This window comes from Echinococcus granulosus (assembly GCF_000524195.1).
Source record: "Echinococcus granulosus chromosome Unknown EG_S00011, whole genome shotgun sequence".
Taxonomy (NCBI): Eukaryota; Metazoa; Platyhelminthes; class Cestoda; order Cyclophyllidea; family Taeniidae; genus Echinococcus; species Echinococcus granulosus.
The window spans coordinates 248,784-276,262 of record NW_020170391.1 but is presented as its reverse complement, the minus strand read 5'-3'; the positions used below and the strand labels follow the sequence as shown (position 1 = coordinate 276,262).

The window sequence follows — 27,479 nt, the reverse complement described above, 5'->3', positions numbered from 1 at the left end:
TGAGACTTTTTATCTCATGCTGGCTCAGAAGACCATTAAAACTACAACAGTTAGGCTAGCATTGCTGTAGCTATAAAAACCAGAGAACGGTGACCGCTTCGACAGAAAAATTATCAACTGCACAAATTTCATTTATTTATTGAAACAAATTTAACCATAATAAGTGACAGACGACTTTCTCTTCTATCCCAGGGACAAATGTTATTCAAATGTAAGATAGCTGATTTTGCGTAAAGGCCTATGGATGTGCTTGGTAAGAAACAATGGAAAATTAAAACTAGACTTACAGTTACACTTCCAAGCAGCGTAGACCACAAAAATTCATCAAAGATCTTAAGCAAAATGCTGGCCTTTCCCCAATGCATACTTAAATTCACACAATACTACCACTTTCTTTATTATTTGTATCGAAATTTAAAAAAGTCGCATTATTAGCGGGGACGATCATATTTTGGCCTGTTAAACGAATTTAATTGGTGCTAGAGCAGATGCTAAAAAATTTTGTTACTCAAATTACATAAGTAAAGCGTGGCTTCCAATGGTTGTTTATCGACTGCCGACAAAAAAGCGTTATTAATGCTATAGGCTGGATTTAAATAACTTGTTTGTAAAAATGTAAATGGGTAAATAAGAGACTCCGATTACGAACTATTAATTACTCAGCCTAAGCCACAATGTTTTAAGAAATTTAGATATTAGAAAGAAGCTCTGTTCTCTACCTTTGTGTCAAACCGAATAAAACAAATTTGCTCTTCAAATAAACACTTTAAAAGACACTGATATGTGAGGAAAGGTAAGTTATAAAAAAGCTCGATCACTTTAAGCTTGTAACTAAAAGAAAGCTGCAATGTGTTCCCAGGTTAAGTTCCTGATGCAGATGGCAGGGTAGAACGGTTTGCGGCTGTGCACTAACGGTCTCTGAAATGACCAAGTGTGTTGACTGGATGAATTCATATTTATGCTAGCAATAACGCCTCTAATAGCCACCCGTAACTAATCCTTGCCAACGTGGGAGACTCACGGGTTTCCCACTCAACCATACTTTGCACGAAGCAAACTGTAATCCACTTACTCAATCTTAATTGCCTGCGAGTTAAAGAAAATTTCAGCGAACTTTATCCAGCCTGGGGACAAAATTGAGGCTCTAGTATAAGTGTTTTGTCAAATCCCACCAAATCGTCTTATATTATAGACTTTCTTGTAAATACAGTAGAAGTAACTTCATTTTTAAATGAAATTCTACTTATTAAGGATCTAAAAGTTCTTTTGTTGCAGGCAAATTGGTTAAATTTCTGCCGGTTTTTATCAACAAAGCCGTTTTTGGCGACTTCCACCAGAAGGAATGCACATCGCATTTTCTCCATTCCAAGGGAAAAATTACGTATTTCACACGCAGAAGTGTATGGAGGTTCAGTCAAACAACCGTAAATGCAAATCAAGCAGTGATTATCAACCGCAGATAAATGGAAGTTAAAATTGTCGTTTTAACTTTTAAAGTGCTCTAGCTGTTGGCAGTGTTGGGTAGAACTGTCTTATCAATGCGAGAGTCATTAAAACATGCTTCACATAAGTTCCTACTAGAGCTGCAGGAAGCTTAGCGGAGTGAGATGAATCACTAAATGGGGCATAATGCCACGAGGATGTGGAAAACGAGGAGGTGACTGAAGTTGGGGGCATAAATATCTGTATTCAAAGGCTGTGATATTCCTCAACGTCTGCCTGTAAAATTCCACAAAACCTAAGGTATGTGCACGCCACCATGTGGGTGGGCATCTGCAGCCAGACGTTAGTGGTGTACCTGCCACCTAATCAAAAACGAGTTCTTCGCGTTCGACAAACAACACGGTGTTTTATTCAGGTAGACATGAGCATTTACTAACTTTGGATTAGCTTCCGCATTGACTAAGATGTGCGATGGAAAAAAACCTTACTTTTTGAAAAGCTTCGCTAAAGTAGAATATGGTCGAGAAAACTATTTGTAGTTTTGAATAGTTTTACGGATCTTTTAACTCCAAGATTGTAAATAATTGCCGATGAAATCCAACTAATAACAAGTAAAAAAGTCATTTTAAATGAAATGGACAACAATGTGGTTTAAGAATTGCAGAAATGCCGAACTGTGAAGCGACTTAGTATTCATTTAAGCAAAATGGTCGTAGATACTACTTTAAGGCACATAATGCATCTCTGAAAATCAAATGCCAAAGCCAATAGAATTCATTTAAAAACAAATCCTCATTGTGTCGCATTCGATACCTACGAGCCTTTCTCTAATTTGTTGTTCTTAAATACGGGTATCACAGCGACGACAATAGCTAAATTTCGTGGTTTCACAGATGCAATTTTGGCGAGACTAAAGTTCACTTATGCGTTACAATTAATGGACTTATCTAATGTAAATAAAGCTATAATATTTATGCCTATCAATGGCTTATCTTTGGTTTATAACGAACATTTTGTACATAAAATGTTCATCTAATAGTTGTAAATGATCGGTACTCCGACGCAAGATCCTCCGGATCCTGTCCACCTTCAGTTTCAGGTATGTCATGATTATCCAAAAAATCCTCAGGACAATAGTTCTCGTGAACGACGGACATTTGATCGTTCTCATCGTCATCGTCGGAGAAGTAATTACCTCGTTTTCGACTCATTGGACGATATCGCCTGCGTTCCTGCAACATTTCGATTGTTGGGCGTGATGAATCGGTGGATTTGTCACTGTCATTGTCCTCGATATGCCTACTACGATAAATGAATGCAGACAGAGGCATAATAGTAGGCTTCTTTTTCTTCCCTTGCATAGGAAGTCTACGCCGTTTGGGAGGGATGGCCGGTGGTCTTTCGATCTCGTTTGCAGCTATATTGGTAAGCACAAAATCTTCAACTCCTGAGGAGGTGGTTCCGTTGACCAAAGCTGCGGTTTTTCGATACTTAATCCAAATCACACCAGCCAATTCAGCTGCAGATGATGGCCCTACATTCATGTTGATAAAGCGCAGTAAAAGTACTCCGTCCTGACCAAGAATATCCTCGGAGAATACCCAGGAGGCCTGTAAATCATCCCTAGTCTTAAAGATATCAGCGATTGAGAGCTGACATTGCTGCTTCTCCTTGTCCTCATCTTCAAATGGAGCCTTGAATGGAAGCTGTGATTTGGCAGCGGCGATATTGAAGTAAATGCAAATGAGATTCCTGATAAAAAGTACTCTTGCTGAACTCAGCAGAAGTCTGTGAAAATAAGCAAAAATACAAAATTTAAAGTTAGAATAATCTTTGCTTTGATTTAAACATTACCAAGAGTTTTTTTAATATGTGTTTGTGCTAGTGTACTTATTTTTTAGTTAAGTAAAAATCCAAGCAACACTTTAAAGATGCTCATAATAACGATAAACCATTCACAAGCAATATTTGAGTGCCTTTGTTCAGCATTTTGCACCACTCATTCAAACTTATCTGCAAGCTACCCGAACCAGAAATTGTTTCATAGTATCGCACGTTGGCTTAAAAGTGAAATCTCATTCGCTAAGGAATCTTGTTACTGTTTAAAGTAGCCCTATCGCCTAATTCCACGGTCGATGCATGTAATTATCCACTTTAATTTCCCCCTAGACTAACTGTTCCAACATCTGTAGGGATTTTAAGCGGATTATTAAGGCTTTTAACTAAACGCTTTTATGTTCCCTATGTCCCGACGCAAATAGTAGGCTCATTCTACGGACAATAAACACACATTAACCAGTTATAAAAAGATGTAGCAATGAAGTGTTACATCAACAAGCCACTGTAAAAAGAGCATAGCTCCCACTGTCAGGGCTTGTCAAGCTACTCTCAGTGATTGAGTGGCTTCTAGATAAATCTTAACGGATTACCTTGCTTAGCCAAGTGACTCTAGTAATGAGGTATAGAGGGTGAATGTACGCAAATAGTCAAGGGTGTAATTGGCCTAGAATGCAACTTAGGGTTTTGATATTAAGGTTACCGTTACACCTGTGACTTCCTAACTTTGTAATGTAGTATTCTGCTTCAGTCAAAGACGAAGCACAATGATTTATTTCACTCTTTTGTTACATATTCATTTTTGATTGGATTTTTAAGGAGAAATAGATAAGAATATTAATGAATGCAAGAAGATGGCGGGCATTCAATGCAAAGTTAGAATGAAAGTAGAAGGGCAGTACTCACTTATAGCACCACCGAAGAAAACTGAGAAGATTAAGGACAGAGATGAGGAAGAACCAAAACCAGAGGAAAATGTAGATTTTTTCGTTAAAGATGTTGATGCGGAGGACGCATTGGATGGTGTAACGGTGCTGGTTGCTGCCCATACGACGCAGCTCGAAATCGCACAGGGCGACGCGCGGGAAGGAGCCCGTCTGGTTCCAAAACCGCGTGTTCATCAGGTCACGTAGCTTGTCAATCCCAAAGATGAAGGCCTCGCCGTTCAAGTACCTTGGCATAACGCACAGGGGAAGCTCCACAAACCACACATTACCTGGATTGCAAACCTTAACGCCCATACACTGAGACCGATGCTTATCGGAACAGTTAAGAAAAAATAGAAACATGTCTTTATCCACTTCAAGGCTTCCTACTGATGAGGAAGAGACATTGTCATTGATTTTAGTTCCCTAACGAAAGCGAAGTAACCATAATGAAAAGTTTTTTACTTTTTTGCTTTTATCCACTGTGCAAGAGAAAGTCGCACTAGACGTGAGAACGGCAAACCGATAATTTTTCTGAGATGCTATGATGGAAAGCAATGTTAGCACTAGCTCTGTTTCCACTCTGTGGGTTCAGAGGAATTAATTTACCAATCCCTTTTGGCATTTTCTTGCGTCGTACACAGTTCCTTTCAACATCTAGATATTTAGAAATGAAGATGATTAGAGTTCCTGAATTATGGTTTATATAATCCCTTTGTCAAATGCTTTGTGAAATCCATTTATTCCCTGCCTCTTAAAATACAAAATCATATTTCTTAATTCAAAAGCCAAGCTAATATCCTCTAAATTTATGCACTGATGGGTAAGAAGTGCTTAAATTAGCCCTAGTGGATTATTCACCCCCTGTAGATGTCCATTTACAGAAAGATTTATTCCCCAATTCCGAATGGGGAATATGTGGTCAAATATACTGAAGTGTTCCTTGCAGGAAATGCTGCTGGAATTTTGCTTAAAAGGGTCAACTTATGCTTTGACAAATTGTAACACGCCAAAGAAAGTACGCTTCGAGAAAGAGGATTGTTACCACCAGGAACAGGTAAGCAAAACAAAAAAATTTTGCAGCAACATCTAAAGTGAAGAACCGGTACTCTCGAAAGGCGACTGACTGTCCTCCAGGACGCAGCAGCACATCTGAATGCTGATTTCGCCTAGCATAACCGCATTTCCTGGATTTTTATGATTCCAGAAGTTTATTATTAGGTTCAGCGTGTTCAGAGAAACCTGTTAGGCTAAATCTGACTGCGCGTTAAAGTTGAATTATTGTAGGAGTTGATCCGTTAATAACAGGCGCAGACTGTTGCTTCTCCTTGAGGCACACTGAACACCGTCGAAATTCAGGTTCCGCTCATAGCTTATCACACTTTTGTCATTTGATGGCTCTGTGTTTGTTACAACTGATAAAATGTCCTCTAAATTTTTCGTGAAATTGAATAAAAACATACATTTTACATCAAAGAATTGTCTGCTTCTTACAATATTGAGAATATGTACCAATTAAAAACAAGATTTTCCACGCTCACTCATTTCTTGTTCATTTTAGGCTCATTTATTAAATTGATTTGCACATACAGAAGACCCTTGCAAATTTTGCCTGCAATTCAACTTTTTTCTACTAAGCAGGAAAACCTTTTGAGAGACCGGCGTGGATGCTTTAAAGGTTGCAACAGCTTGATCTACCCGCATTGCTGCTAGTAGCGAAAATAACCAACTTTAACTAATCTTCGCTGTATACTCCCCGCAATTTTTAATTAGGAAATCCAAAATAGGCTTGAATTTGATTTGGGGTCTTAGTAGCTGAAGTGAAGGTTGTATAATTATTGGACCATGATTATAAAAAAGAAATAACTGATAAAGCAAATCACCTGAAATACAAAAATGACTCCCTGAGTATGGCAAGAACAGTTAAAACAAAATTAACCATTTACGTGAATTACTACCTTTTAGTGCAAAAAAGTAAACCCTTCTTGGAGCGACGAGGAGTGGGATTAATACTAATTTCAACCGCAAAATGCCAGTCGAAAAATGGCTTTTACACAGAAAAATTAGCAAAGATGATCAAGAATAGGGGCAAGATAATACTCCGTTTTTTCATAGTCTCTGGCATTTACTAACTAAGAGGACAAAAAAACTACTATTTGTGCAACAAGTTGGCACTAGTTAAACGTGTACTACAGCAAAACTGTTCAATGTTTTAACTCTTATTATTAAGATACAGAAGGATTTTCCAATGCAAAGAACACATAACAGCAAGCACCCTTATTAGAAATGAAACAATATGTGAAGAAGTTTTTTTACTAGGAGCTAGCCTAAGTTAACAGTTTTCACAGTGTCAGGGCCCTAGCAGCAGATAACGGCGCAGCAACACAAACTGGAGGGCGGGGGGGTAAGGGGCGTGAGCCCCAGCGGGGAACGGCAGTGCATCCGTTCGCCAATGGCCAGGCTCCCCACAGCAGTAGGTCGGTGGGAGCGCGTCCTCGGTGTCGTCGAACAGTGACAGGAATAAAAATCGTTTTAACGTTAGCCTGAAAATGCTACAGCGACACTGGATGTCTGATTCACCTAACTCTACTGCTCTTCGTATTTGGACCATTTGTAAATGTGGAATAGTTATGAGGAAGCTCAAGTAAAGTTAATGCTTTCGTATGTCCCATGTATGTGCAACGCCGCAATCTAGAAGTGACAGCTATTAGTTTGATTGAGGAAGTGCACACACGGCTTTGATATGATACCCACGCAAGATTTTATATTTTGTAAATGTGAGATATGGTAAAATTGTGATTGAACAAATCCTCTGGGATTGATACGCGGGAATGCATATCATACATCAGTTGTCTGCAATTCGGAAGGTTCATAAAAAACAAGTGACAAGGCATTTCTACGCCAAGTCGATATTAAAAATGCACCAAAGACGGTATTTAGATTTCCGGACTGAAGAGCCTCTGCATTTGTTTAAATAGATCTATTCCATTATCATACAAATGACTGCAGCAACTTTCAGTCAAACTTGAATCGTAAAGGACTGATCACCGAAACATCTCGGACCATCTAGTCTACGTTATGAACAAATCACAATTTTCCTTATAGCTCTACATCTTTTTGAATTTACATTTAAATATAAACACAAAATTAAGGGTGTACCTCCTGCCATTTGAGAAGGACATGTACATGCATATGTGCGGCCACATCAATGAAAAAGAAGCACTGTTAAAAGCGTAGAAAAATTTCCAAAACCTCAATAAATCCTCAACAACCCATTTAAAGCTTTACAATTGTCTTTAACTCCCGCTAGTAATATCATAGCAAACTCACCAATATACCGAAGGAGTGTTCATTAACACTCATTTATGTTAACTCTGTACACTCGTTAAACTTTCCAATTTCTTATGGGTTCAGTAAACTAAGTAAACAGGTGGGAATGGGGTAGTAGGGCAACGCAAGGGAATCAATGGTGAAATTGGAAAAAAACTACACAAATAACACTCCTGCGATTGGCCGAAGCAATTCTAGGGGAAGTGTGTGCATAAAATGGGTAACCTTGAATCGACCAAGCCGAATGTGGCTCAGTTGGGTACACTGAAAATCAAAGCCTCCAGGAGAGACAGAGGCTAGCTGTGTGCTAGGCCAAATGCGTCTGCTGACTGGAAGCTGTTTAACGTAAAAGTATAACGTTGTCAGTATAAACTAGGTTTCCTTTCAAAAGGTACGATACCAGTTCCATTATATTTATTTGTACAAACCAAGAAGAATAGCAAAAGTCTAGTGAATGAAGACATTTAATATAAGTGTTCGAACTGGGAGCAGATTTAATTTTGTTAACGCCTCAGAGTATATTCTGATCAATCTGTCTTCAAGTCAAGCTTCATCTTAGTGTTATCGAACTAACAGTCAGGAGCGAAGCACGGAAAAAGTAACCACCGAGGTGCCTTACATTGCATAGTAGTGAATACCTCCCTGTTGGAAATTCAGATTCCGCATATTTGTTGCATCTCATATTTGCATAAATATTGAAATCTGCATCGGACATGGATCCTTTTGAAACTCTTATCAACGAAAATAGTCAAAGAAACGTGTATACAGATAGTTCATTGTTTGATGATTGGGGAGAGAAATAGTAGTATTTACTTAAACAATAATTTTGGTTCGAGACGCCGATACACCAGAAATAAACCAACAACTTTTAGTGATAGTTTTGACCCATTAAAGCTGATCTTTAAAGTGCCAAAAGGAAGACAGTTTTTGATTTTCAGTTATTTTAAACACTCTCAAAGGCTAGAGGTTGGGATACACATTAGCACGTTTACGTGCTAATAATTAAGGATTTACACTGAGCCACAGTATTCATGTTGGTGTTAATGAGTGTCTCCATATTGTTACAAGCGATTTGTAAAATTCAAATAGCAAAGTACCACTATGAAATGTATTATATCTATTCGTCAACTTCAGTTAAGTCCAGGCGACGTAGCTGACACGAACACATTGGGAAACGGTATTATCCATATTTGCTCGCATTCTGAGGTAGCGCGATATTATCGCCTTAAGCTCACCCTACTTTTTGGAGCTGGTGCTAGCGAGGGGTGAATAAACACGTGTCAAGCCTTCCCACTGCTTTCTTGAGCCTTCACTTATAGGTTGCAGGTGTTACTCTCTCCCAGGCGTATAGGCTGTTCCATCTTTAACGCATTCAAACGCCAAGACACGACTCCCTCCGTCAACAGATGGAGCACGTGGGTCACGTTCTCCCTGCCAGTGGATGCGTAAGTGCAGCCTTAAGCACAGACCAAACAAAATCATTGGGATTTGCACTAGATGGGAATTCTTATTTATCCTTAAAGTAAATACAATTTTGAGAAAAAAAAGATAAATATCCTTTGAAAAGGTAGGCTCAAATTGTTACGACCCTACACGCGAGCGTATGACACCTCTGATTTCCTTGATAGGGCTGTATTTCATTTGAAAAACATTTTATCTTCACACTTTTGGCAAAATATTTCCTCTAAATAATTTCGCGTCAAAAATAGCATTTTTCCTCAAGTGTGAATTTTCAAAAACTGTTTGCTGAATATCCTCCCGGAAGCAATTAGTCCTTCAGTGCCAGTAAACAAAACCCACTGGGATTATTCTTACATCGGATGGGAAAATTTAAGCGTGCAGATTCAGATAAACAGACTTAGTAGTCACTAAAATATATTCCAAGAAAATAAACTTTCATACAATCTTAAAACCCTGTTCTAGGCCCATTTGCAAATAAATCCGAGTAGATAAGGCGAGGGCAGAGAGGACTAGCATTGTGTACTCTATTGTTCGATCACAATAAGGGCTAAATTACGTATCCATGGAACATATGAGGATCGCTAAGGGCTTTTGGTGTGTTTACAAAGCAGCAAAGATGGCAGAATCAACACGGAACTTAAAAACTTGTTGAAGCACCAATAAGCTCGTTAACTAAGTAGCGGCTAGGACTCTGTTCGTGTATAAGGCCTCGCTTGCGGAATACCTCGACCTATGGATAAAAAATCCTTATTGCTAGTGGATAATTGCGATGTAAGATTATGAGAACCTAACAAAATTTCCCCTCTATATAATCATGCGTGTCCGAGTCCCTTATGTCTGCCGGTAAATTCGGGAGAAGATACCTTTGTGACACTTAAAATCAATTTCCGGTCAAAGAGAAACTGAGACGAAGCTATAAACAAGAAATACTGCCCATCAGAAAGTGGAGGGACTAAAACAGATCCACTGAATTCTTCAAAAAGAACATTAAAACTGATTTTTGTTCACCATAAATGAACAAAAACACTAAAACTAGATGAGAAATAAGTTAACGGAGGCCAAAAGCACATGCTCCTGTTATTTTAAAGCATGGTCTTTAAAGTGGATATCTGAAGTAAGTCATGGTGTAAGGGTTGTGCCAAGCGACTATCTGTCTAAAGGGACCCAAAATCAAACGGATTTTATGGAATTATTAGTAAGTTTGATAATGCAATCACTTCCAAACAGCATCTTCTAGTTTTATAAAATCTTAAAGGTGACAGATGTTAAGAAGTTGGCAGAAATGATTGCGTGAAGACGTGTGTAGGTGCTAAATTTCATGCCAATCTTACAGACAGTGCATTCTAGTTAATTAAAATAAAATGAATGTGCGAATACAAGAGCTTTGCCATAAATCAACACAATTTAAAGTCGAGGTAACCTGTTTTCCAGCCCTTGAATAATGCAATAAATATATTTTCGATAAAAATGACTTTTTGACGCCATTCTGATCGTTCGTAGGAAAAAAGAATTTTCTGGGGAATGACCCGGCCTTGAGCATAGATATTTATGGAAAGAATAATTGAATTAACTGAACAGTAAGGCTTTACCTAGTCTCTGTACCCAGTTTACAAACCTGACAGCAATTCTTTTTCTGTAAATAACCAAAATCTGGAGTTCTATGGGATAAACATGTTTACAGGCAATTTGAAAAATCCTTCAAATATAATGCCACAGTTACCCTTAAAGAGGAAGTAATTTAGGTCAGCTAAAACTAGTCAAAATCTGAATTTTTTTACTAGTTTTGGGTGGAATAGTTATAATACCAAGAATGATTGTACCAGTAAATTTAGAAATTTGCACAATCCACACAGACAGTTGGACAAAAGAAATGCTTTTAGTAGGGAAAGGAGTGATCTCTCAACCTATGGACACTATGAAGGGAATCGCAATGTACAGTACCTGGAAAATAAACAACATTTTTATGCAGTGGAGAAAAATTCAATTCAAATAAAACAAGCCTTCGTACGATGTTGAATGAGCATAAATAGGTCAAAATCATTGCCATCTCGCACACGTACAGACGAACTGGACATGTTAATGTGTGAGAATGCCGGTAAAACATACTTTCCCGTGAGAATAAGTTGAGTGGTTGAATTGGCCAGATAAAGGACCTTTATAGCGAGGTACAGGCCAGAGAGGTAGGTGGAAGAAGTGGGCATGCAGGGTCGGGGCCCGGGCACCCGGGCCTGTTTAGAGAAGGCGAGAGGTACAACGGGCGTACTAAATCGCCGTCTACCCATCCCACTCCTCTCGTCCGTTTTGCTTCCAGTAGTGTTGAGCTGAGACCAGCCCTTACCATAGTGGTGCTGGTCCGTGGCCCTCGTCTTTTTGCCTCGTCGCTGTCGACGAAAGTGGCGGATCGCTAGGGCATCCTCCAAGTGACGAACCAGACAGTTGATCAGGTCACGCCGCTGGTCCAGGGAGTCATTCAGGTTTTTCAGATCACTTGACACCTCCATCACGGTTCTCAGCTGAAAGAAAAAACTCTATTATTTGTCTCGTGTCGTTATAAAGTTAACTGCCATTACTCGAATAAATCGTGCGTCAAAAATACTATTCTGCATTTCTATTTAAAGTAAACGATATCTCAAGTAGATTCGCTCAGGCATAGCTCAGGCCTCACATAAAATTGGCAAATTTCGATTAAATTAACTACAATTCTCTCTTGTTTATTGTGGTGGTGAAAATATACCTGTGGAACACCAACAAAAGTAGACAAAGCTGATTTTTGCGCTAGAGCCTAGTTTGTTTCTAAAAACCACCCATTAATCATAGCAGGGGCACAAGTTCAACCAGCAGCTCTCCCAGATGTTCATTAAAGCACCCACTGCCTCTAACAGTGTGCCATGATAGGATTGCGAATAATTCTTCGATATTTAGTATTTTAATCAAGTGATTTAATATGTAGAGATGGAGGATAGAATTTTTGGGTTTCTGAGATATTCACTCTTAGGGCTCCATGTGAACGATTGTAGAACATTCCCGACCACGCAATTGGGTGAAGCGGAAATCCCATGACATTTGAAAGTGTCGGAAATGTACTACAGCTGGTACTCTGAAATGAGGAAGAAATTAAACTTTTTAAAATGGGATGGAAAAGATGCCGGCTTTTTCTGATGGTCACTGGAGAGCAAATGCATGCATTCCGCAATTATCCAAGCGAGTTAAGTGAGCCTACGAACCGCAAGGGAATAATCTCACTGGGGATCAGAAAGTTAAGTTTCACGTTAACAGCATTCTTACCCATAAAAATCCTGTTTTATTACAATTTTACATCAACGGGTACCTAAACACCTATTCGATGATGTAAATGTGGTATTCGTTTGCTCCAAATAATTTATTTGTCGAGTAAATTTATGCTACAGACCTTCGGCACCAGTTGAACCAGATAGTTCTTCAACCGATGCTATAACGAAAAATGACATTAAGCGTTTATCATTTTGCTATGATGTAGGTTAATAGAAGCTGAATTTCAATGCACACCTACCACGACGCTTTAGAGGCAAAAAGTTGCCACCACTTTGAAAAGTTTTCTTTAATTTTATTTTGTGATAGTGGCCAAATAGAAAGAATAACATCACCAAATCCCAACGGCTTCTCAGGCTATTAAAAAGGGATAATGCCTATTTATTATGATGGCTACTAACAGTGATATAGGGTAATGTTAGGGATATCAAAGTTGTGTAACGGATTGCCATCTGAGACCTATTTGGAGGTTGTAGTCTTGAGATTCATACTGATAGATTCCTGCAGAAGAATAGCCTGCTTCAGGGATAGGATTTTGCCACAATAATACTCAAGAACAAAATAGCTTAAAAGAATAAAGGAGTAAGTGGAATACCGAAGAATGATGATATTAACATAGCAAAACGTGCACTGAATAAAAATAACTATCGGAGAATGGAGAGTGTTCCTGTAAACCTCTTTTGTGAATTCATGGTTCAATAGAAAAGTGGCGTTAACAGTTAGTATTTCTTATTATTCTGGGCATTCTTTATAATTTGCATGACGAATTTATTTGAATACATATTGACAAATATTGAGTAATAAGGTCACTCTGAAAGACATTACTAAATATGGAACCTATCAAAGGACATTTAAGGTCACTAGTAGGAGCTGGTTAAGCGGGGTTTTAGCAATGGATCGAAATTAAGGAGGTCCTTTCCGGGATGGTTTAAGAAAATCGCCATCCAATTTCGAAACATCTTTGTGTAAAACACGCTCCATCTGCTAGATTTTACCTGTTAATTTTCGTCTAAAATACACCACAAATAGGTGAATTTCGCTGCACTGTATCATACTGCGGAAGTGAACACACTGTGAGTGCGATTATGAACCTGTGGACTCGTTAACGAGGCATCCAGTAAAAATATCATGATGCCAGGATTAAGAAGACAATTGTGATTTAAGCATTCATTGTTTATGCATTCTCTGGTATTTTCATCTCATTGAGATGGAGGAGTAAAGGAGTTAGTGCTTTTGACTGCAAATTACTTCTCCATTATGATATAACACAAAATTTTCAATGAATTCCTCATAGAATTGATGCTGTCCCATTCTCCAATGACACTGCTCTCACGAAGGGAACTAGGCGAAATTTTGAAGGTGCGACCACATGCAAAGTGATTCACCACTACCAGTGTGCCTTCATAAATAAAAAACTCTTGCAGTCAGAGTTAAAGCCTATTTAGTGCTTTAAAGTTATGGTATAGAACTTTGGAAGAATGACAAAATTAGCTAATACTTGCATTCAAGGGTCGCAGAGTTCATAGACTAAATAGACAAAATGCACGATTAAAATATTGCCCATCGAAGACCCACATATTAAAAATGTCACCTTTGGGGTGAAATTCATACTGACCCGAAGGAACGCCAGAGGCCAAACAGATCGCACTTTTATTGCCTCAGTCTGCAGCACTCAAGGTAATCTTAAAGTGCAGTCTGCCTCCCCAGCAAAGGTTAAACTGTGTGGAAAGAAGGCTCAGGGTTTCGGCTGAAATTATCACATTTGGAACACTCTGATATCCTAGTGTCGTTAGAAATGAATGGAGTTTGGCATCAATCTGCAGTTTTGACAAAGTGGATGAGCTGCAGTTCTTTTGACCTATCCTGTAGCGTATGGGCATGAAATAAGGAAACCTGGATTCACCTTATTAACTGATAAATACCCCATTCAAAACAAGCTTTTGTATGTGACGTTAGATTCCAATATATGTTTATCAAAATGACCTGAGTAAAGCATTTAACTGCAAAAAAAGACTCCTTCGGAGCCTTAGAATGCAAAAACAACTTTTTTGACTGTTTGGAAGATTAATTAGGATTATCAACGCATAATCCAACCGGATTTCTACAGTCATTTAGAATGACAATGTTTTAAGTGTTAGGAATGGATTGCCATACAATTTTTCGACTTCTACATCATAGTATATTACACACCCAAGGCCTCGAAGTGTGCATTTTACGACAAGTTCCGACCATTTTCAGTCAATCTACGCAGTGGTCTTATAGCTGTTCGCCACTGTGTCCAATAGCCCATCAGTAACCAAAGCGAAATAACAATAAACTAGACGCCCACATTTGCATGGTATTTCTCCTGCAGGCTGAGAATAGAGGTTGAACAAGAAACTGCCAATCGCAGAGTTTAAGGAATCGGTTTAAAATTCAATTAATTCAGTGTACCCGTAAATTGTGAGGATTACATGTTGAGGAGATTAAGTTTTTAATTAAATGATTTATGACAAAAGTACTTCACATTTTAGAATTTTCTGTGAGCCAGGTGAATCACAGATTCCACAATTTTTTATGTATTTTAAATAGGTATAATGAATGGCAATGTTTTTACTGCATACCTATGCATGATTAAAACATTTATTAAGTAATAGGTTTGGCTTGGGCATATTATTGCACAATGGCCGTTTAGAGCAAAAAAATACTTCACTTATCAAAAACGACTATCACTACGACAGCGGATATGCACTGTGATGTCGCAATGTCGAATTAGTTGCCAAGATTTTTTGCAGAGCGGACATTCGCACTTGGTACTACCTTATTTGAATCACGTTGATCGGACAATGCGGTTCAGGGTACTCACATTAATTCTTGATTGGGTATTGAAAAGTCGCCAAACAATGCAGGGGAGAACAAATAGAGCCGCCTGAATCATTAGAATGAAGGGGACCCATTGATAGTAGTAAATTTTCTTTTCGTATCGGATATCCTCCTCAATGGGCACAGTGGCCTGTGCAGGAGGGATGAAGTAGGTGGAGGTGACCCAGCACACCGTCTCAGCGTACTCGCCTTGTGCGCCTGTGAAATCATTCGGAATCCAGCAGCTAATTGGTTTGCCCACCAGCTGGCGAGAGAGGACAATCGCGGTGAAGAACATGAGGAGGTTCATGGTGTACGTGTGGTTCACTCGATCAACGAAGTCGTCGTCCGGGCAGGACCTGTCCTCTCCGACTGAGGCGCTTGAGTTGGCGATTCCGTCGATTATCCGCGTGTCCATCACTTGGGCTCAAGGTGGTAGTCAAGGGCAAGTGGGCACCACGCTCATGTAGTCATGCATGTGCGAAGCGTGTTCGCCAGGTCTGATTGTGTCACACCACGCTCATGCCTTAAGCTTATTGGTCAGTATGATTAACCAATGAACATTCAGATCGGTACTTGGGGTTACCAGCTGCATGCCTGCGTCACTAGGGGGAGACGCGGGAATCGCATTCTAATAGCGGTGTTTACACAACCATGTGGTGGGCACAGTGTCGACCAAAGCACCTACAACGTGATCAAAGTAACACCACTTAAAAATCTTGTTTTAAGAAAAGGTATCGTTTAGTTATGTGTTGGAAGCATAATTTACCGAAGTTATGAGAAAACTTCATATCAATAACTTATTTCAAGATTACCAGGATTGCTATTTAATCCACAGTATAAATAAGTAAAAGGCATATCATCAATTATTATGGCGTGAAAAATTGTTATGTTAGTTATTTTTGCCTGATTCTTTGTACATGCTTCTTCACCGCGCACAAACATTAATGGTGATGGCGAATATGTGACCTTCTTAAATATTCATTCCAATTTATTAACGTCGGGCGTGGTGGTACCCCAACGAAAGCGAATGTAAAGTAGCCTTCAGGCACAAACAGATATGCTATCTCCACTTTGAAATTGGTATTTACAAACAAGAAAGCCAATTTCTATTTTACTACAACGTCTTAAGTGTGCGCAGGATATATTAAAGTAACAATTTTGTGTCAAGAGGAAAAAGCAGAAGCATAGCCACATTCAGGCGATACTGAGCTATAAGACACTGGAACTAACTTACCATAAATACGACATCAGACGTACCTTATTCATTGTTTCTTAGCATAGTTTATCAGCATTTCAATGTCTTCAACAATGGGTTTTAAACTCAGACGCTTGTGCAGCCATGTCGACTTGCGGTTCAAATAGCCTGTTACTAGCTTCAAGTAGCCTTCAAGAGTTTTATCTTAATGCAACAGCACTAAAACTTAGTACAATTAATGTGCTAGGGCTGTCAAATTTGGCGACTTTTTGAACCCATACTACCCTTGAAAGCCTTTAAATAATGCCAGTTAATTAATTCCAAAAATTCTTGCAGAAACTCATTTCTTTTCCCAAAATAGTAGAGGTATTTAACATTAAAAAATAAGCACTGACACACGATAAGAACCTAATTTATTAATTACCATTTGTACCGTTATACGGTGGCTTAGGACATTAATGATTTAAGCCAATATAAATGAAGGTATCTGTTGAGCTGCATCTTTCTTCCTGGGTCTCTTTAAACAGCTCAGTGAGTCTGAGCTAAGACCATTCAGTTAATATTTTTCGATAAGCAACTTATTGAGGAAACTCAGGTTTCAGGAGGAAAAATGAAATGATAACCTACTGGTGCTTTCTTTTAAAGTAAGTTAGAATTTAAGGAATTCCCAGTTCAATATCCAATCGCTGCATTAAACTATTCATATAATCCAACTGGCACACTTTGTGGCACTGAAATCCAGAGTTCAGACAACGCGATAGAATTACAAGCTTCAGGTTCTTTATTATCCCTGTGTATGAATAATTTATTGTCAGTGATAGTCAGATTCCCAAAATAAGAAATCTGAGGCAAAACGGAATATGATTCATTGAATTAAATGCCAGTGCATTGGAACAACTTAAGTTCAAACGAACAAAAGGGCTGAAAGTACCAACATTTTTGAAAATTTCAACATCTCATATGGAGGCCAAGCATAGTAAACATTTGATGGATAAATGGCTGGATGCTACTTTCAATAAAATGGATATATTCCCCGCAATCATCTTTGTGCTTGAGCTCCATCTCTTTCCCAATTTACCCTTAATCCTACGGTTTAAGTTGATAAATTTGCGGATAATGCGGCCATAAAATTGGCTTGTCATGGTGCTTTGGCGTACACTGCTTAACGCACTCCCGTCTCTAGGTGCGCTGTTTTTACTATCTTAGCACTTTCCTTCCTCCTCGAGGTAAAAAATACGCGTTTGTCGTCTTACCATTGTGAGTGGTATTCTGTGGCACTGGTGACTATCAGGATGCGCACAGCTGCCAAACTAAATATTCCTGGCACGAGTTGGTGTCAAATTATTTACCCTAATCGGTTAGGAAATAAGTGGCTACTGTAATCACGTGAATGAAGTTATTTGTCAAACAAATCATTTAAGTGATTTCTTCCATCAGATGAAAATTACTACTAGAAATCAGATAAGGATTGTCCAGCACAAAGAGATCGTGACGATTTGCCATTTGTTAAAAGCAACTGAGCTTGCAAAGAGCGGATGCTAGATTTCAGTTATTTTTTAAAAAGGTTTACCATTTCAGCCCCATTAAAATAACGAAAAAGTAGACGAGATAAATGGACCTCGACAATGGCAAGACTGCCTGACAAATTGCTGTCTACTGAAATCAAGATTGCAGCTAGAGGGCCTCATCTTGGGGGTTTGCTTTTAACCGCTGGTAATATTGGAAGGTGGGAAACGGATGTCATGTTAACTGTAACTGTTTTGGTGCTAAGTGATACTCTCACTTTGCTGATGCAGTAACTTTGCTGGATCTTCTACTAAGCCTATGTTCCCAAAGCGTACAGAGGTCTGTGTTTGTAGACGCCTCTTACAGTATTGGCGGCACATAAGATGTCAGCTTAAGTAATGCAAAATTATGATGATTTGTTTGACCCTTCGTTTCAATTTTGCGGGGACTTTAGGCTCCACAATTGTCCCTTCACTGAGCGGCGTGGCGTTTAAGCCATGCCAGTGGCCCCCAGTCCTTCTCTACGTCAGAAATACAATTTATTACCTAGTGGCATGTCTTCTATCATCTTTAGGGAAATGATGGGGTGCTACAGCATATTATGCGAAAAATCCCAGGCATTTCCGATTTTTTGACTCAGTACAAATGCCAAACATTTCCTTACACTGCTAGTGGACGTAAAGGGCACAAGTGATTGAGAGCGTTTTAGTAAGATGCAAATTAAAAGCAGCACAATTTGCCCTCATGAATTTAACGTCTTAAAAAGAGGAGATTTATTTGAGAGAAAAATTAATGCAACGTTTGATTTACAACCTGATGAAGAAATTTCAAACCGTTCAAATAGACATACATACTAACATGAAATTACTGCCTATGTGTTAACCTCTTCAGTCCACCGGAGAAAGTAAATCTTCTTTCTCCAAAATACAAATTGCATCACCTTATTTTATAATGAATAGGTAAACTGGAAGTGATGGGATGCTTTCGAATCTTCTCCTTCCTTACCGAGTTACAATCCATTGCTCACAGTTTGATTCCTTAGAATGCTTCTTTATTAAAAATTTGATTTCTGGAGCCATTTACCATAAAAATTGTGTGAACGCGTTTAACTTGTTTATAAGCCTAATGCTCGACTCTATAATTGCTCCTAGGCTTTATCCCCTTGCTTAGGAGGAAAGCACTGAACTTTTAATTTGCTTCAAAACTGGAAAAAAATGTTTAAAGAAACGCTTCACTAAGCTCCTACGCTTAACAACATGAGGTCCTTCTGGGCAATTCAATGCCACTAGTATGAGATGTAGGTAAATACGTTTTGATTACTGTGTTTTGTTTGTAATTTCCACCAACTGATCACGCATACTAGTCTTTCATTTTCTTTAAAATGCAACAATTTATTGCCTTCTTATTGGATAAATTATTCTAGTAATTTGAATTTCCAGCTTTTAGTAATTAAGTAGCCCTTTCTTACCCAAGCACACTTATTTGCAACTTAAAGCTTGATAGAATTTACTGTGCATCTTCCACGGGGTGTTTACGATCTTGCAGGAAAATAAGCACACAACAGAATTTAAAGAGCTAAGAATAGAAATCACTGTTTCACCGTATCGCCAGCATCTTATGCTGTGCTTGAACCTTCTCTGCGGCTCCTGTAAGCTGCAATTGTAAATGACTCCTCACAAAAGCGCAGTCTCTTGAGATCCTAAAGGCGGTTGCAACCAAATTTACCATTTAAAGCAAGCCCACCTTGAGATTTCTATTTTGCACTTTGACACAGATATGCAAATTGTTCTTCTCATTTCGTAATTATTTTCACCTTTCAACAAACAGCTTACATAAGCGTAAAATTTCCAGAATAATTCTTACATCGATGCGCTTTTTCAATTTTTTGGGGCTGTTTTTCAAATTTTTGTAATTTTAGGGAATACTAGAAATTTCCAACTTAGGTCACTGAATGTCCGTTTTTGGTATGCTTAAATTTTATTAATCCGAGATTGGTCACCTACGAGAAGTCTCAGGTTCGAACAATTACGCGACGTTCTGCCATATTTACTTTAGTCAAATGCTTATCTCCTCAAAGGCGGTAGAAGGAAATGGAGGCGTAAATTTAAGTGCATACTTCATCTATTTAGATAACATTTCCCGCAACCTACTGGAAATTAACGGGATCCCAAAGCCTGAACTTCAACGAAATGGGTTTCGCCAAGTCGACAAGACCCTTGTTACACCGGGAAAGGAAAAGGTTATGTGAAATGGTGCCAAATGAGGAGCCAATGCCAAGTAATCATTCGTTTTCATAATAGTCAGACAAACAGCAGACCTTTACACTGGTGATTTGGTTACTAAAAAAGTTACACGTTAACGGGACAATGGAAATAATAAATCGCATTTGTAAGGAAAGGAATGGAGAGGTATTTTCATAGTGGGGTTGGTGTATTTTCGCTATATAGTAGGAGCGTTTTATATCCTGATTTTCACTTATTTAATAATCGACAACAAGATAAGATTCTGCTTTACATATTCAACGCGCGAATTCTTACTGGGCATGGTTTTCACAGTTTGCCACTCTTAAACCATTTTATCAAAAGCCTCTTTTTTAAACTTTCAGTCCACCCTTTGGTTAAAATGATTGATGAAATGAAGTCGAGCAATTTTAGAATTACAGTCCTCAATCTCCCGCTAGGATAAGTGCAATCAACCATCCATACAGCTAATGCGTTGTAGACCTCTGGTTGAATGCAAAATTTCTACCTTTGTGAGTTCTAACACGTCATTTGCATTTTGGGGACAAAAAAATAAGGCGCTTGCAAATCATCGTTCATTATCCTACAAAAGCAAGCTAGATTCTACCAGATTTTTTGTAATAATGAAAGAGATCACCCATTCGAGGGTACAAAATTCGACATGCAGCAGCTGTATGCAATCACCGTGAAATTAAGTGTAGTTCCTTATCTCCATTCACCATCAGTTTCGAAGATGCTGTTTTCCGAATCCGCTTTTAGGCGTTTGGATAAGTTAACGTGGTGACTCTACCCATAATACATTGGTGACAACGAAAAAGTTTCGTGAACCAAAAGAGGGTAGTCTGCCTAAGAAACAGCAGTGTTGATTCGTTTTATGTGTTTTAGGTGTTATGACATCGGATTTTTGCATGCCGTAAAGCAATAGCGTATTTTGCAGCGAATTTTAGTCAAGCGGTCAAATGTCAGGTATTTGCAGCACCAAAAGAAAGACTTCTTGAGCCAGCTATAGCGCCTTTTTGGAAACGCATCTGAGTTACGTATTTTTATTAGTCTCTGTTTGAAACTGAAAGTCCAGGATAAGTCAAACGAATAATGAAGTACTGTGCCCTTACCTTTATCTTGGTGGTTAGCAATAGCTTCTGTGCTAATGAAATGATATTGAGAGGCCGGCCATGAATAGTGGTGATCATCTAGACTTTTGTAAGAATATTACTTTTGTGACGTAAGTCTGGCTCCTACGTCTTTCGTAATTTAACATTAATTTCCTACTTTCTCTGCTTAACGAAAAAAAAGTTTACTACTATGTCTGTTATTAGTCAAGCGACTAATAATTAACATTCAAAGCTTCCTATTGACGTCTAAAATACCCTTTATTAACATAAGCCATATTTTGTATGCATTTTGAAGGCGCTGCTTGTTATCCCCCTAAATTACTTAGGCCTTTAAAGGTGTTATTATAATGGCAATTAAATACCATGTGGTTGAAAGTTACATGGCTTGATTCACCGCGACGTCAAAAGAAGGCATTTTTTTCCTTCAATGCACATTAAAAAGATAGGCACAATGTTTGGGGAGGCTCACCTGTAATTCCTGGATTTTGCAATAAAGATATTCTCGTGGAAAGGCCTGTAGTAAGTTTATTAAAATTTGGTCGGCTGTGAAAATAAACAATTATTCACTCGTTTTACTTTGAGATGCGCCTTAAGCTTTGCTTAAAGGGGAGAATTTCTTAAACAAGCTAGATAGTAATGAGGATATGCTACTTCTTCATTCAGCCTTTTCCGCTGTTAGGAGTTGAATAAAATAAGAATGTGTACATTCCCAACGCCTTCCCCAAGTTCTCAAATCAGTTGGCCAAGTTGGAATAGACGTAAAAGTATTGTATTTTCATCAATTTCGCGCATGTTAAAGTGAATTAGTCTTTCGTGCAAACTATATCCAATGTATTTATATTTTTACGGAACATTCCACGGGGAGATTTTAATGCACAATATAATGTCACTTTTAATAACATTATTCATCGTTACACGGTTGCCTTCAGTAAATTGGTACATAAGACGTTTTACTTCGAACAGTTCACGGATCCAGAATACAGTATGCCCACTTTATGTAGCAGTACGGCCACGAAAACATTTCGTCTACTTCATACCCCCTTAGTAAAAATCACAATACAACTTTATTTTTTGCTTTCCCAAATGTGTCATTTGTCTACTTGTCTTTAAAAGGTCACCACGTATACCATAGGCATAAATATGAGTTTTCAAGGGCAGGTAAACTTACAGCCGCTGGTTCTTCACAAAGTGATTTCTATTTAATCCGGATACTACAGGCTATTTCGCACGTGGAACTTTTTATATTGGCGCAGTCATAGCGTGAGGCACGTCCATAAGATTTCATCCGAAGCGCTTCCAGTTGGATGAAAATAAGCATGGTGTCAGAAACCCACTCAAGGATGTGATTGATGAAGGCAAAACCTAAAATACCCACTTAGAATTAATTTTGTTTGTCGAATCTGAACTAACCAAGTGGACTGTAGTAATAATTTGATCATCCCATTTCGCCAATGAGTAAAGTAAAACACATAATTATTTGGCAAGAGACTAGAATATCATACAAATCACCTCGTAGCTCTACAATTTGATAAATTTAAAAGCGTAAGTATTTCCATAAATTTGAATTCAACATAGAGTTATGCGAAAACTCAATATCCACACTTTAGGACAATACTGTCATACCTATGTTGTTTTAATGTACCTTTCAGGGAGCAGGCAAGGTTGTAATTCGAATCTAGTGACAGGGTCGTCGTCTCCCGTGCCAAAGTGCGATTGCGGTTTCTCCCCTCCCTAAACTTTGTACTTATTCTCCCGATCATTTCCCCCCAATAAATATGTCAAAATTAAATCAAGCGGGTTGTTCTAAGAACACTAGGAACAGGGAGGAGGAGACCTGTGAGTCTCGCCCTACAAAACCGCATGCTTTGTGTTGTTTCGAAAGAGGCGGAACTTCCGGGACACTTTTGCTGCTTGTAAAACAACACGGAAAAAAAGACGAACTTTTTTTTCTTTTTTAATTCGACGAGAAAAAAGAACTATTCGCAGGTTGAATTAAACTATCGCACAGTAAAATATTTGATTAAAAAAGTATCTAACGGCTTAAAAGTAACTAACAGAAGTGTTTAAGGCATAAGTGTTAATTTGACCCCATATTTGCAAACAATTTTGCATGGAACGGACTTCCATTTGAAAAACATTTGACCTAATAGCCAGGTGAGATAGGATAAAGTTAAAATAAATCAAACACACCGAGTGCACTGAATTGTCCCCTTTTCCACATTTATTGTACTTTTCAAAAACTCATTCATGCGAATGGGGGGCTAAAAGTGCGCGGGTGTGTTCAAGCCGCATTGAAGGCACTCGATGGGACAATTCACTTCTGCTGACAAATCGAAATGCAACCCGATAAAAGTGCTTGTGCTCATAAATTGTTGAAATTGTAACACTTTATTGGTTTAACTTTGCTTTTTGGTCACACGGGCACTTAAGGCTCCGCTCTCGTACTTCCGATGGGTGACATGGCCTCCAGGCCACGCCAGTGGTTCCCAACTATTCTGTACCTCTATAATACATATCCTGCTATAGCATTGCACCTCTTACCGTCTTCAGGGAAGTCTCAGTGTGCTTCAAAATCATCCAATCAGGGTTGCTTCAAAATTGCACAAAAGTATTTTAATTATTGCGTTAAGTTTGGGGTGCAAACAGTAATATGGTGTAATAAAACGGAACAACGAATTGATGAAGTGTTCCTTGCAAAATGTGAAAATCAAGTTTTAAGCGATGTAAAACTTTTATTCCTGCTTTTATACAGCAAATTACCTATACGACTCGTGTATTTTCTGCTAATACAGAACATACTCGTTTACTCGTTGAAACAAGTACCCAAGAAAACTTTTTTAATTACTCGAACTCGTATTCAAAACTTACTTCAAAGTCCTTGACTTCGTCCAGATATAAGAGCAATACGATCGTAATACTATTATAATACATGCATATTTAAATACGCCTTTTAGGTGGCAAGCGGCCAGGTTGGGCCATCTCCGTGATTGAGGAGACGCCACCACTCTCCGAGGAGGAGACAGACCCTGATTACCTCAGAAAACGTTGATTGTTTGTAAAATCCTACGTGACTACTGTAAATGATATCTTTTGCTGACAGGTATTTACGATTTAGGCTTCTGAAAATCGGACTAGAAGAGAAAAACAACGACACTGCTACGATATGTCAAAACCAGTACAGTGACCCAAATTATTATGCGTAATGGTATAGAGACCTAAGGGATTGAGGCAAAAATTACTAGAAAAGCCATCAATATTCTGCTATCGGAATCTCTTTGACCAGAAGGGTGCTCTTTAAAGGCCTGTTATTTGAAGCCAAGGCAAATATCAATAAACTCAGAAGATATTATCACCCTGGTACCTGAATTAAGAGGCAGGAAACTGCAAGAGCCATGAACTTCGATTAAGGCACCGACTCGCAAAGAGACAACGCAGAATGTGCCTACCAGAAGCGACTCTTCTCTTTACCCAATACGATGTCTGCCAACCCTTCTTCATTTATTCAGATGAGAAAAAGCTATGTTAAATCGTGAGTACAATGTTACCGTTACTTTGTTCAGCGACTCACTAGTATCTGTGGTAAAATCTACGTACAAAGAACTTTTCAGTTTCAAAATAAGTTGAGATGTGGGTAGTCAATAGCTTTGATGCCCGTCAACTTGTTTCACCCTAATCCGCTTACGAAAACTTTTGTCTCGAGTAAGCTGGAGAAAACCCGAAAGGCGACGTTGTAATCCGAATAACTGTCTCTATTTCCATTACCAAACATGCTGTTTGGATGGTTAGTTTGGTCTAATATCCCTTCACAGGGTCGCTAGATTTAAGTTTTAAACTACTTTTTCACCAAAGACTTATTTTAGTAAGCTGAAGGTAACGAATAGAATAACAAGATAAAATGAGGCAATAGCAATCCAGCAAGGAAACAGGCGCTTTGTAAAGTGACTGTTAGGCATAAAGCTCATGTTTGGGACCTAATACATTCTTCAGTGAATAGGAGCTGTACTTCTGATATCCATTAATACGTTATGAGGAAATAGTTGACTGGGATGCCTATTGCGCACAATTGCCTATGAAAAGGCTTACCAAAAGCGCCGTCATAGGAGTACCAAAAATTACTTTGTGGCAAATTCATTCACACCGAAGGCATTGTGATTGAATGGTAGACAAAGGACCGAACTTTGGGAGTGGTTCACTTGTAACCCGATTATTCCTCACTATAAAATCCTAGCCTTACAACCACAGAATTTAAACCCTTTTGCCTGTTATAGAGGCTTTGCAAACACTTAAGAGTCGACCTTTTTTCTTCCGCTGAGTGACATGGTCTCCGGGCCATGGCAGTAGCTTCTGGCCCTCTTGCACGAAGGCATTGCATATTCAACCCAAGCATCATGACCTCTTCCATCTTCAAGAGAGATCAGGGGCACTACATTCATTATGGCTGATGAGTATCCTGATTTCCATGCCTAGATACTAAATTTTAACAAGAAGGCAGAAAGGCATATACTGCAGATGGGAGAATCCGTGATGACTCCTAAAAGAATGGTTGAAAATGACGTCGAACTTCGGCAATTACCCCAGTCTAGTATTCTGCAGGAATGCTAGTAACATCTGAAGCCACACTAGCCTTGAACCATCTGGGAAAGTTCGTTACGGAACTGTCTACAGTACCTATGTAAAGATGTCAATTAGGTGAACACGCGATACCTCTTTCACTTCTCTACTAGCTGGATGGAAGCAAGGTTTGTGGGTCTACATACCACTGATGTGAGAACAACATAAAAAAGGAGGAACAGATGCGAAACATCATCTCCACTAAATTGCTTTAACCCCTTCCTTTTTCCTTTACTGCAATTCTCAAATAGGATGAAACTGCAGATCCAGAAAAAAACGGCAGGAGGGATAAGTACCGTAGCTATCAAATATTTTCGTCGCGAACGCAAATTCGACAATTTGAGCGGTTGGCTAGTGGGTGACTTTCATACAACACCGACTACATTGTGATGGACGAGGCGGAAGGTTGGCCAAGGGGAGGGCAGGGGACGACACTCAAAACGAGGGAGGGGCTGTGTAATATTTTGTTCATTACTAGCCTAACTCCACGTTTTGGTTTGGGGGGCGCATTAGGCCCCGCTTTTGTTATTCCATTAAGAGACGTGAACTTCCAGCCGTACTGGGAGCTCTTTCCACATCCGTTCTGCACGTCAGTAATACCTTTTTTGTCTTAGTATTATGACTTTCTTCCGTCGTCAGAAAGTACTCAAGGTGCTACACTCAATAAGTGACTTCAATTAAGGTTGTTCATATGCTGCCCAAGTTGGTGCAATTAGAAATAGTTTTGCATGAAAAGGAGGTTGAAGAAATTATACAAGTCAAAGGCTTATGGTTAAAGTGATGTAATAATACTTGGTCACTAGATAAAGACGAATGTTTGGGTTTATGTAGCTCAAGTCTACGTTTTAAAGATGCTGGAGAAATAAAATTGTTTTGGGCGTTAACAGTGAGGGACGTACATGCCATCAATGCCAAAACAAATTCAAGCCCTCTCTTATGAGGCAATTAAAAAGGAGTTTTTTGATGATTCTAGACTTAATGCTCGTAGGTGTCTAATTCGTTAACGTCATTCAGCACCGCTCTTGCCTTTTGGCTACTTGGGATGAAATTTGCATGCCGCAGTGGGAAAGTCATCTTGTTTTTAGCGCTAATTAATACCAATAAGAACCACATTGCCAAATTCATATTTTTATAATAAAGTCAAATTAGACGAATCATCTGTGGACATGCGTCAAGGTCGTGTGCGTGTTCTAATGTCGACCGCATCCTAAAGTTTTATTTCTAATTTCGTATTCTGTACTAACACTCATGGATATTTGTGCATTTGGCTCCCACGTGTATACTGTTAGATGAGTCTCAGTTGGTATTCCACTCTTAAGTGACTTTAAAGTCCGAGGGCTATCGTCGTTGTCGTCGAGGCGTTTGTAGATAATTTTGGTTAATTTCGTTTTCTTTTGCAGCCAGGCTCTTAACTGAGTTCAATTCTATAATATTACTATCTTGAAAATCCGAACTCCTATCCTACGTTAGCGTTCTCATATCACTGTTCTCCATGTATGCCATTCCTCATTTAAACTGCTCTACAATCTCTGTTCGATTAACACACTTTTCCTTGGGCTCTCCTCAATAAAGCTATACGCCTTTTTCTTCAGCTTCAATTTCTTACATTTATAGGCACTAATGGGGAGGATCGATCAACAAACCTTGTTGAAAAAGGATCTTCATGTAACGTTGGATACCATTAACA

At 38.8% G+C, this 27,479-nt stretch overlaps 3 protein-coding genes across 3 annotated transcripts in view; 2 read left to right on the top strand and 1 right to left on the bottom strand. All coding sequences in view use genetic code 11, as the record gives it.

Annotated features, from left to right (window-relative positions):
- The window catches only part of EGR_02412 (hypothetical protein), a gene marked incomplete at both ends in the record, with an annotated part of 2,164 nt that extends 736 nt beyond the window's left edge, over positions 1–1,428 (top strand). Inside the window, 2 exons of the mRNA XM_024491661.1 lie at positions 106–211; positions 1,193–1,428. Of these exons, the coding sequence (XP_024353812.1) occupies positions 106–211; positions 1,193–1,428 (342 nt within the window). The remainder of the gene's footprint in view (positions 1–105; positions 212–1,192) is intronic.
- A 1,043-nt stretch (positions 1,429–2,471) lies between these two features.
- On the bottom strand, positions 2,472–15,543 carry EGR_02411 (Innexin unc-7; the record flags this gene model as incomplete). Its single annotated transcript, XM_024491660.1, has 5 exons — positions 2,472–3,231; positions 4,186–4,591; positions 6,579–6,748; positions 11,103–11,509; positions 15,130–15,543. 5 exons carry the CDS (start codon positions 15,541–15,543, stop codon positions 2,472–2,474), a joined length of 2,157 nt encoding a protein of 718 aa, XP_024353811.1.
- Positions 15,544–21,878: 6,335 nt separating this feature from the next.
- On the top strand, positions 21,879–24,063 carry EGR_02410 (hypothetical protein; the record flags this gene model as incomplete). Its single annotated transcript, XM_024491659.1, has 3 exons — positions 21,879–21,979; positions 23,149–23,227; positions 23,767–24,063. 3 exons carry the CDS (start codon positions 21,879–21,881, stop codon positions 24,061–24,063), a joined length of 477 nt encoding a protein of 158 aa, XP_024353810.1.
- Between the last annotated feature and the right edge of the window lie 3,416 nt (positions 24,064–27,479).